The 11,874-nt window shown below is 41.9% G+C and overlaps 2 protein-coding genes across 2 annotated transcripts; both read left to right on the top strand.

Annotated features, from left to right (window-relative positions):
* The first annotated feature begins 3,017 nt into the window (after positions 1-3,017).
* On the top strand, positions 3,018-5,806 carry polr2k (RNA polymerase II, I and III subunit K). Its single transcript, XM_080787945.1, has 4 exons — positions 3,018-3,104; positions 3,460-3,546; positions 4,511-4,603; positions 5,613-5,806. Exons 2-4 carry the CDS (start codon positions 3,483-3,485, stop codon positions 5,633-5,635), a joined length of 180 nt encoding a protein of 59 aa, XP_080644071.1. The 5' UTR covers positions 3,018-3,104; positions 3,460-3,482; the 3' UTR covers positions 5,636-5,806.
* A 1,086-nt stretch (positions 5,807-6,892) lies between these two features.
* LOC308331672 (uncharacterized protein) lies at positions 6,893-9,951 on the top strand (the record flags this gene model as incomplete). Its single annotated transcript, XM_080787161.1, has 4 exons — positions 6,893-7,158; positions 8,021-8,149; positions 8,346-8,446; positions 8,852-9,951. 4 exons carry the CDS (start codon positions 6,893-6,895, stop codon positions 9,877-9,879), a joined length of 1,524 nt encoding a protein of 507 aa, XP_080643287.1. The 3' UTR covers positions 9,880-9,951.
* Positions 9,952-11,874: the final 1,923 nt, after the last annotated feature.

Genomic DNA, 11,874 nt, shown 5'->3' with positions numbered 1-11,874 from the left:
GTAAACCTTTGTTTTCTCATGCCAATAAAGCTCATTTGAATTTAATTGAATTGTATGTGCGCATATGTATGTGTATGTGTGCGTGCAACGGTGCAAATGAACGGATACAGTAACACGGTAGGCGGGCTCTAGACACTCTAGCCGCACTGAGCAGTAAATAGATAGCCAGACTGAAAAAAAGCCTTGGAACGAGGCTGACGTAACAGAAGGGGGAGGGGTTGTAGCATTGCAGTGTTGCAGGGGGCAGTCCTGGGGGGGGGTCATGGGAGATCCTCATAAGCCTGATTATGCTATCTTCAGTGTGCAACATACTGTCTTAGGATGGCATATCAATAAGGAAGCATTCGATTAGAGAGACTTAATTCACTGAACCCATTTTAGGGTTGTTTTTGTTTCATGTATGCTGCAACATGCATGTATGCATATGATGTTGTTATAGTACTGTATATGATCTGTATGTCATTCAATGTTTTCAATTAATTGAGTATGAAGGACCCCTATGGAAACAAACAAGCCATAGGCTTTTGCTTGAACTATATACTTTCCTGTGCAAACTGTTAAATTCAATCAATCATGCTTCATGCATCATTGGAATGAGGGATCATCAAAGAGACATACTTTCTATTATTCTAGCCCCTAGCCAAGGCCCTTATAGGGCTAGGCCCATCTGTGACCTCCCCCTCCATGGAGGTCATAGATGGGGCTATAAAAGGCTGTAAAGTGGTAGAATCAATGGCATTCATTCAATTAGCATCTGCTGTCCCAAAACCATTGATTGATTGAAGTATTTATTAACAGTTTGCAGAATTACAGTACATTTTAAGCACAGCTCAATACAAAAACTGTTAACTGTGAGTGGATGACACCATAAAGCATTACACTTGTTTACAATTAAGAGGGTCCACTGTTTTCAATTCATCATAAAAGCCCAGAGGAAATAAAATGACAACTCCTGGCTGACCTATTCCTCTTGGGCAAGCAAGGAAACCTTGGGATATGAGATGCATAGAACAGAGGACATACATTTTCCTCATGAAGGCCTAAAAAGCATGTGGATCGATCCTGTGATTGAGTCAAATATTTTACTTTCTCCTTACTGTATAACTGTGCTGTGTGGTCCTCCTTTTCAGTTATAGGTCCAAAATAATTTAATTTGTATAGAATAGACCCATTGATGTGGTATCTTATTATGCAATTAACAATTCAATTGGACGAGGGTATTGTGTTTGTGAACCTTCCACATCTGTTATTTTTGAGGGGCGCTAGCCCCTCCTATGCCAAGCTTTGTGTGTCTGCGTGTACCCCATAGCGATGATTGGCTGAGGGCTTAAAAAGTGAGGATAAAAAATTAGGACAGAAAGGTGAGGACGCCAAAAGTGATTAGCTGGAACGTGATGATGTATGATGATAAGGGCGCCCCTCACTTCACACAAGTGTGATTTTTAATCAAAGCTTTAGAAAGCTTTATGTTGATGCTGATCTGCCTTTTCAGGCAGCACTTGGCACCTGCCCACAGAGCCAAAACTACTAGTAACTGGTGCACTGACCATGGTATGTAATGTATGTATGGTATGACCATGGTACTGTACTGTACTGTACTGTACTGTACTGTACTGTACTGTACTGTACTGTACTGTACTGTACTGTACTGTACTGTACTGTACTGTACTGTACTGTACTGTACTGTACTGTACTGTACTGTACTGTACTGTACTGTACTGTGCTTAACTGACCAGCCAGACCAGCCTGACAAGCCTGACCTGAACCCCACAGATAAACTAGGCTGTATTGTCAAGAGGAAGGTGTGAGACATAAGACTGAACAATACAAATGAAAGTGCACCTTTTTAATTATATTTCGGAAGAAAATTTACTTTTACAAAATATTCTAATTAATTGAGATGGACCTGTATATACTTTATCGGTTATGAATTGGGCAGGCCCTGGTTTCTTGAAAGAGTTGGGCCCATCTAAATTAGCTAAAAATAGGGGAATAAGGAATCTCACTTGTCCCAGCCAGGTAAGGCCTAACACTAATAACACTACAGTCAAGTGTTATGATGCTATTGCATGAATGAGGGGCCACTTGGATACATCGGAGTAGATAACATTATCATTGTTGTAATGCGTGGGCATTAGAACGTCTAATTTTGTTGTTTTGTAAAACAACAACATTAGAAGCCTTGTTGTTGCCACGGAAATGGTTGATGGCGTAACGTCACAGCATGACGTGATATCGTGATGTCACAGCATGAAGTGATATCGTGATGTCACAGCATGACGTGATCGTGATGACTCAGCATGACGCCACATGGCCTCATATAAAGGCACGAAGAGAATGAATAATAGCATTATTACATCATTAGAAGCAACTAAGGAACTAGTCTTCGGACTCAAGCAGTGACCAGCTCGGCCTCCCTCTGCTCCCTCCGCCAGCACAGGCACGTAAGTGACCCCTGCACTCTTGGGCCACAGTCTTGCCCTAAATAGGCAGCCTTAGCTGTGTAATACTTATACTGAGGGTTTAAACACTTGCAGTAATGTACAGTATGATAATGATAATGAAAGTTTAGGACTTATGTTATATTTTTTACATGAATGAATAAGCAGTTCATTCAGTGACGCAAACCTCATCACTGTTATTCACTTTGCACTTTTTAGGGTCCCATGAGCTGAGTGAGTCACGTGGTGGCTCAGAGCTCAGGTCAGGGCCCCCCTAGATCATGGTCCCTTAGGCCCAACAGCTCGTTGGGTAATCCTCAGAAGTCAGAACAAAGCATGAGATCTATGGTGATGCCCGTGTAGCACTAGCCTGTAACATTAACCTATCATGATTCATGAATAACCAAGCAACTCTCGAAAACGGTATACCAAAAAATATAAACAGTGGAATGGAAACATTGGCTGGTACCGAGGCTATGTTTGTCTCACACTCCAGTCCAATTGGTGGCAGTATTGCGCAGCCAAAACCCCCCCTCCTCAACCTTAGGTCTCAACCAATGACGACACGTTTTGTTGCGAGGTCATTGAGCAACAGACTACGCATGTGCCGATCCAATGTGGGCACAAAATCACAAATATCTCGTCAACATTTTGCTTTTGCAGGTGATCATTGTTTTGTTTACCTTTTAGTTTTCAATGTTTAATCATCCCATTGGTTATATTTTTTGTATGCTGTTTTCGAGAGTTGCTTGGTAACTGTTATTACTTATTAATGATCCGTAAATGTTACAGGCTACTATAGTGCTACACGGGCATCATAGATCTCATGCTTTGTTCTGTAACTATGATACGTAACATAGAAAATGTTACTGAATTAACAGGCCTGTCTATCTCGCTATATCAATGTGATTTGAGGCAGTATGTTAGTATAGGTTAGACACACATCATAATGTTCTAACTTCTTGGCCACTATTAAAGGATGGTAAGGTTGACGACGGTCGCTCTGTTTCTATTGCAGGAATAAAGTCATTTGTTTGAAATATGGACGCGAAAACAGGCGCTGTGCAGCCTCCCAAACAACAGCCCATGATCTATATCTGTGGAGGTAAAGTATAGTTCTTGTTCTCAAACTTTTTAATGATAATGAATTATTATCAGCACAGACACTGTCAGACAGACCTGATAAGATTTTTATTTGTAGGAACTATAGGAAGTCAATCTTAGAACATCATGTCCAGGATTCTTACAGTTAAACTCCTCAAAATGTCAATTTATTATTGTCTGTTGTGTAGTTACATGTACATTAAAAAATCACACCCGTGTGAAGTGAGGGGCGCTAAAATATTAAAGTCTAACTCATGTTGATTAGGTGATGTAATGGTAATGTAAAACAAACTGCCAACACAAACTGTAAACGCCATTAACAATAAAGATGACGTAATGAGACCGGGTTCGAACTGGGAACCTTGCGTTTCCCATCCGGTCACTCTACCCCTGAGCTACCGCCGCCACAGTGGCCCCCATGTTTGTGTCAGTGAAATGCTGTTTATGGTGGAAGAGTTCTAGTTTTCAGAATATATGGATGTCGGGCCAAAGCTATGACGATGCCACTGAGGCAGCTTTATTCCTTCACAAAGTTCACATGTATTTGTTCAAGATCAAGTGCTATGATTGTATATGTTGTGAATCACAAGTAAGATGCGGGAAGCGAACGCAACGTAGTTATACTTGTTCGTTGGCATGTTCCAGCTTGTTGTGAGGGCCACGTAGACAAAATGGCCTAATAATGGAATACAAGTTGGAGCACGCCATCACACTCATGTCACCATGACTCAGCCATAACCATATAAGGAGTCCCCAAAGCAGCTCCATATATGGGCACAAGTTGGACCACGCCATCACACTCATGTCACCATGACTCAGCCATAACCATATAAGGAGTCCCCAAAGCAGCTCCATATATGGGCACAAAAGCGTGACACACGGACACACAGACAGACATGATCTGCTAGGTCTCATAGTAAGTGCTCACTGCGTTCGCAATAATTGTCTATACTGTCTCCCTACAGAATGCCACACCGAAAACGAAATCAAGGCCCGTGATCCCATCCGATGCAGAGAATGTGGTTACAGAATCATGTACAAGAAGAGAACCAAGCGATGTATCCTTTGTGTGTGTGTGTGTGTGTGTGTGTGTGTGTGTGTGTGTGTGTGTGTGGACTGGTCAACTATGTAGGGAACTTATTAGCGTGTATAGTCATGGATATAGAGCGCCGCAGGCCCGCCCCCTTTCAGAAAAGCGAGTGGCCCAGGAAATGAAACCCCAATGCATTCTTCCATCGGCACTTCTAATATAATTTATTTAAAGACGGTTACGCCGCGGACAAAGCCAACTCGGATCGTGACGAATCATGACAATGAACACAATGTTTTGGGCCGATCAAATCATTACAAAGAAGAAAAGAAAGTCAGGAGACAACACTATTTGTTTTGTTTTTCGTCTTATAAATTATTTGATCTGCCCAAAACATTGTGTTCATTGTCATGATTCGTCACGATCCGAGTTGGCTTTGTCCGCGGCGTAACCGTCTTTAAATAAATTATATTAGAAGTGCCGATGGAAGAATGCATTGGGGTTTCATTTCCTGGGCCACTCGCTTTTCTGAAAGGGGGCGGGCATGCGGCGCTCTATAGGCCCTCATTTATCAATGGAGTGTAAAATCTGCCTCAAATTCGGTTTTGGAGTACGCTCACGTCGGCACGGAATTTATGAAGTGATCGCAAACAGCTGATCCTTGTGTAATGCGTTGATAAATGTGACGGCCCTCGTCTTTGCGACATGAACAACTGCAATACGACCGAACAACGTATGGAAAATTAGTTACATGATGATGGGAAAAAAAGACAATAAAAAAGTTTCCCCCGCTCGATTCGCTGCCCGCCTCAATGATCTCGCATTAAAGCGCTCTGCAGCCTATCTGACCCAGATGACCAGATGCTATTTACCTGAATGACTGTTAAAGCACTTATTTAAATGGGTGAATGATTAAGCCCCTTACGCCTATATAGCCTACAATTGCAAATAGGCAAGCTATATGCTATATATACAGTATATATATATATGATATATAATCGATCCTTTGTGTTTGATCTTTAACTCTTTCATTCCAGTGGTGGTTTTTGATGCACGGTGAAGAGGAAAGCAGTGCTGTTTGAGTGTTCTTTTTTGTTGTGTGCCATTTTTGTAGTTTCTGATAATGTAAATATCACACTTTGCTACCAACCTTTTGTTTTTGGACAAAACATATGTCCATATACCTTGGTTCATACAAATATGATGGGTGAAAATAAAGGTATAAACAAGATTCTCTCTGAAGTTCAGTTCTTTGTTTTAAATCCTTCATGAATATAATCAATTAATTCACATTGCATACCACCTAGAAGTACAACACAATTGTACACTTGGTAAATGGTAAATGGTGCATTTATATAGCGCCTTTATCCAAGGCGCTTTACATAGATTGTGCATTACATTCACCCATTCATACACCGATGGCAGCGGAAACCATGCAAGGCACCAACTAGCACATCGGGAGCAATTAGGGGTTCAGTGTCTTGCTCAAGGACACTTCGACAGTAACTCTGGGGGAGCCCGGGTTTGAACTGGCAACCTTGCGGTTCCCATCCAGGCACTCTACCCCTGAGCCACTGCCGCCCCCCCACTTGACTATACTTAGTTACTTTCTGCCATTGTATCATCAGATGATCACCCTGAATACCAAGAGAGCCTGTTCTTCCTATGATGACCAATTTATAATATAATTATAGCCGTACGACAAGCTTACAGTATAGACAAATCCACGGAGCAGCGCCCTGTATGCAATCAATGCTGTGCCAATCCAGGTCTCTAAAAAAAACTACCTCCCCCTGGCCAGCCACTGTCAACAATACCGTTAAGAAAGAAGATGGTGCACTGTTGTTAAAATGATTAAAGCTATTTTCTTCTTTCGTGATTTTCGTGACTTATTGGTCCCTTAATGAAGTATAAATAATTAATTTGGTCATTATTCTAGCTAAATTTCATATACATAAATCCAAATTTAGTAATTCTAAACCTTCATTCATTTTATTTGAGATTGAGGCCAAGCAGTACATTAAAACAATTTATATAACTCAACAAATAAGAACGCTGCGAAAACTGTTGCTTTGTGTTATTATGTTTTACTAATCCCCCCCTGGCTCTGATGTTGTATTGTTGTAGCCTATTAATAACTTGTTTGTGTTTGTAATGTATTTTATGTCTATGTACTGACTGATTTCTTATTAATATATACATTCAGAACAGTAGGTGGCAGTATATGTAGCAATGGGTTGGGGGTGGGTTTCAACCATAGATGCAACCCGCCGCACCCGCAACAGTAAAAGAAGACGCATGTCGTCATTCGTCAACAATGGAGGATTGGAGAAGAAGTAAACTGGAGGAGTTGAAGAAGGAGACGGAGTTATTGAAGAAGAAGACAACAACAAGCAACAATGGGAACATGAATGGTGGTGGTGATGATGGCAGTGACGGTCATCCTGGAGTTGGACGCACAGAAGAGCTAAAGAAGACAAAACAGAGCACGAGCAGAGTCCGATGCTCTGCTGTTAACTGTAAACATTACGTGGCTGCACACCCCGAGCTAGCCTTCCACCGTTTCCCCAGAGACCCCGAGAGGTATTATTATTAAAACGTTCATTTATTCATTCATTCTTCGCTCGTGTGAGCTTGCAAAACAAGACTATTCCACGTGTTTGGAGTCTTGAAGGTCCCATGAAAATGATCTTGTATGTTGTATGTTTTTATTTACTTAATGAATTGAATACATAATTAGGAGGATCACAATGGGAGGGTATATATATCCCAAGCCGTGGATATCCACGAAAAGCCGTGGATATCCACGGCTTTTTATTGACTGACTGAATACTTCACACAGACACACACACGCACGCACACACAGAGAGAGAGAGAAGAGTACATTTTAATACAAATACAATGCTTTATAAAGGATTGAAACCAAAGAAAACACTTGCTTGTTTCCAACTTAAGTCATAATAAAGTATTCGATCAAGCAATTTTAAAGCACTAGTGGCTAGTGCTTTAAACTTTCAAATAAATATTCAGTAACTGGTCTCACTCTCAAAGGATCTACTCTAGCATTATAATATTATTTATACTCAAGAGGTTCAATGGTGCTGGTTCATGACATGTACTACCTTTATTGTTTCGTCTAATTTCCTCTAACTAGAATTCTTTATTTTAATGTGAATTGGGGGACGACTGTGGCTCAGGAGGTAGAGTAGGTCGGACGTCCAATGATCCATGGGTCGACTGTTCGGATCCCGGCTCCTCCTGTCTACATGTCGAGGTGTCCTTGGGCAAGACACTGAACCCTAAATTGCTCCCGATGTGCTGGCTGGTGCCTTGCATGGCTTCCTCTGCAATCGTTGTATGAATGTGTGTGTGAATGGGTGAAAGTAAAGCACCTTTAATGCACCATTTACCATTTAATATTATAATTGTATATTATCGCCTACAGATCTTCCAAGTGGCTGCAGGCTCTTGGGAACCCCAATCTGGCGGACATGAGTGTTGACCGTCTCAGCAACAGCTACAGGGTGTGCAGTGCACACTTCCACCCCAGCCAGTTCAAGAGGAAAGCTGATGTGTAGGTATTTACTTTTCACCGGTTCAATTATGCTTCATTTAAGTTGTAATGGGTTTGAGAACCACCTCTGACATCCTCATGTTTTAATATTATTAAATCAGAACATCAACATTGATATACCCATATTGCAATTTAATACACAGTGATTTGACAATTGCAAACTTATATTTATGTTGGGATGTTTATTTTATTGAAGCCATGCTGGATTGAATTGGGATGCAGTGCCAAGTATCCAACTGGATAGTGAGTCAGGAAGGAAGCAACCAATTCTGCATCAGGAGTTACCACCAAATAAAAGTACGTATTATTTTATTGTACTACTGTAGTTGTGACCACAACTGTAACTACATAGTTCATAGTAAAAATGCAAATAAACAAAAGTTACATTAATCTAAATCTCTTCATATGCCATTAGTCAATTGAAGTGATCATTTTGTAATAAAAGCTGCTGTTTGCTATGTGTTTTCCTTCATAAGGGATGAACACACATAATGTTAGCACTTTGAGGACTTTAAATTATTTAATCCATGTTGTAGCCATGCTAAACCCGCTATTCGCCGTACGTGCCCAGGGTGTCTTTAAATCACTCAATGCTTTAGGGTCAAAATGTATTTCTTTAACATTATGAACCCTTGGGGTTCACTTAATAAAGTATATACATTGAGTACATAGTACTTACCAAAATATGTATTTGTGTTTCAGGTAAACAGAATTGTGATGCTCACCGATCCAGTGCTGTTGACTCGTACATCACACGATCACACGATCAAAGACGTATTCTCTCAGAGACAAAGCTCACAGTTCCTGCTGGCAAAGTCATAGTTATAACGAGGCACCCCAAGCCACTGATCTCACCGCTGCCACTGCCAAAGACATCACAGTCGCCTCTGCCACGGCCGACAATGTTGCAGATGTGGGCACTGCCGCCGCGGCGACTGCCAACAATGTTGCAGACGCAGTCGCCGCTACTGCGGAAACCGCAATCAACATCACAGTCACCGCTGCCTATGTCAAACACATCACAGCCACTGATCTCACCACTGCCAAAGACATCACAGTCACCTCTGTTGCCACGGCCACCGCCAACAATGTTGCAGACACCACGGCCACTGCTGCAACGGAAACCGCAATCGACATCACAGTCACCGCTGCCTATGTCAAACACATCATCACAGCCAAAGACATCATCAGAGCCAGAACCCGAGTCTGCTGCTGTCAGAGAAATTGCCCTCAAGAGGAAGGTCAGAAATCTCCAGGCACAGGTGAGCAAGCTGAAGACCAAGGTGAGGGTGCTGAAGGGCCTGAAGAAAAGAACCACGGTGGCAATCACTAAGAAGTCGGTCCTGCAGCTGATGAAGAAGCTCCTATCGGCCACTGCCTATAAATTCTTCCGAGCGCAGTTGAACGTGGCACAGCGTAAAGCGCACGGTTTCCGGTGGTCCGATCGGGACAAGGCGTTCTTCCTGGACTTGTTGCGAGCCAGTCCACAGTGTTACAGGCTGATGACAGATGTATTTTCTATGCCCTCCGTCCGCACGCTGCAGAGGCTTATGAAACCCGCTGATTTCAACCCCGGTGTTGACCAGAACATTGTGACTACCTCGGAGGAGGTTGAGGAGAACTTTGTGACTACCTCGGAGGTTGAGGAGACCACACTGCCCGTGGCTGAGGTCTGCGCTGCCACAGAACTTCAGATGGCACAACATTTCTCTAATTCTGTCATCCAGTGACGACAAGGATTGTACACTAAATAAATGCAATGTTTGCATCATAGCAGTGTTGTTTTTGTCGACTAAAACGAAGACGAAAAATGTTCGTCGACTACTTTTTTTCACTGACAAACTAAATGGAAACTAAGCTATGATGACTAAGACTAAAGACTAGTGGACAAGACATCCAGTTTAAGTCATTTTACAGTTGGTTGCATGCTGAAAATAGCCGCTCTACAAGCTCACAAACACGTGAGCTTGTAGAGCGGCTATTTTCAGCAAGTCATTACGGCGGCATCAAGGCCCGCCATATATTTGGCACTCTAGTAAAACTGCACAACTATTTCTAGGAGTCCCATTTTATAACCCATGTACATTTTTGTAAAAAGAAAAGGTGTCTTGTATCTGTCTCTAATTCTTTAATTTTGGATTCTAAAGCATTTCATGAGATTTCTTCACTGGGTTTCAAGTCATTCTGCCCTACCAATTTCCATACAAGCATTTATCATGAGGATGTCACAAAGAGCAACGAGGCAAGATCACTGTTGGGCACCTTTCTACATGATAAAGACATACACTCGAACTTGGGTCTCCTGTATGTAAAGCCAACATCTTATCCACTACTAGACTAAAGGAGAATTCCTCTGGGCTATTCCAGTATTTTGGCAGTTTTAAAGTCCTACAAACAAGTCATACAACCAACCAGTTGTAATAATCTGCATATTGAATTTCAGTAGACACATTACTTGTTCACAAATACACAACCTGAAAGATTTCCCCCAAAAGGTTTTCTTCAATAACAAAAAAATCTTCAGGCAAAAGGTCATCAGTGACCGAAACGTTGCATCTTCTCTCAATCTTGTACCTTGCAGTTTGGCAGTGTGCACTTTGTTTGCCTACGCACCTGCTCTAGGTGTGCAAAAAGTTTTTCTCAACCAAAAGGTTTTCTAAAATGACAAAACCGTACGATATGACATAGGCCTACCAATAGCATCATAGATAGGACTTGGATACTGCCTGCACAGAGTACAAATCAAAACACTGATGTTGGCCTGGCTACAAAGGCCCCATATCTCCAAAGCCTGATCCAACCCCTACAACCAAATCGCTCTCGATTAAGAGTGTCTAGATTGGACAGGAACAGAGTGGCATTCCGACGTACTGCCATTTCGCTACGGCGTGTGGTTGGGGTTAGTATTATTAGCAAGTCGGAGTGGCACTGTGGCAGTGCCTCGGTATGGCAGGCTTCGTTTTATGTCATCTTCTGAATCTACAGTATAATAAGGGGTGAAATATAAACTGTATGAAGTAATTAGGCTATTTACCCATAGAGTAATAAAGGGAGAGGATATTTAACACATTGGTTCTCAAAAGTGGGTCCAGGGGGACCTCTCAGCTAAAATGGTTAACATAGCATCACAATCATTTTACCACTACCCATTTATGTTGGCTATTCAAAAAGATCACAACTACTTTTTTTCGTGCTATGCTGCAAGCTTAGTTGTACATGTGCTATTTTTTTAAAACATTTAAAAATATATTAAAACAGTTTTAATAATTTGGATAAAACCCCCCCCCATAAATCTTCACTTCTGGGGGTCCCTGGCACAAAACCTTTTCAGATGGGGTTCCGCAGCCAAATACATCCATTTGGGGGTCCTTGACATTAAAACGTTTGAGAACCACTGGCTTAACTGAAGCAGTTTAATACAGTGGTAAGTGGTTCCCAAAGTGGGGTCCAGGGACCCCCCAGGGGTCCTTGAGGGAGTTCCAGGGGGTCCCCAGGTAAATTTGTCCAAATGGACCCTTGTGGGTCTAGGTCCATTTGGTTCCATTTCAACACTCTCAGAGTTAAATTAACTTAGATTTTACATTATCAATTGGGGGTCCCAGAGATAGAAATACCATTAAATGGGGGGTTTGTAGACTAATGCATGTAAAGCTGGGGTGTCCTTGAAATTAAAATGGTTTAAAAATCACTGCTAGAGCCGCAAAAATCTTCCCTTATGGGGGTCC

The sequence above is a fragment of the Protomyctophum bolini genome (assembly GCF_963924005.1).
Source record: "Protomyctophum bolini genome assembly, chromosome: 17".
NCBI lineage: Eukaryota > Metazoa > Chordata > Actinopteri > Myctophiformes > Myctophidae > Protomyctophum > Protomyctophum bolini.
The sequence above is the reverse complement of the archived record's forward strand: the minus strand, read 5'-3'. Positions and strand labels throughout refer to the sequence as shown.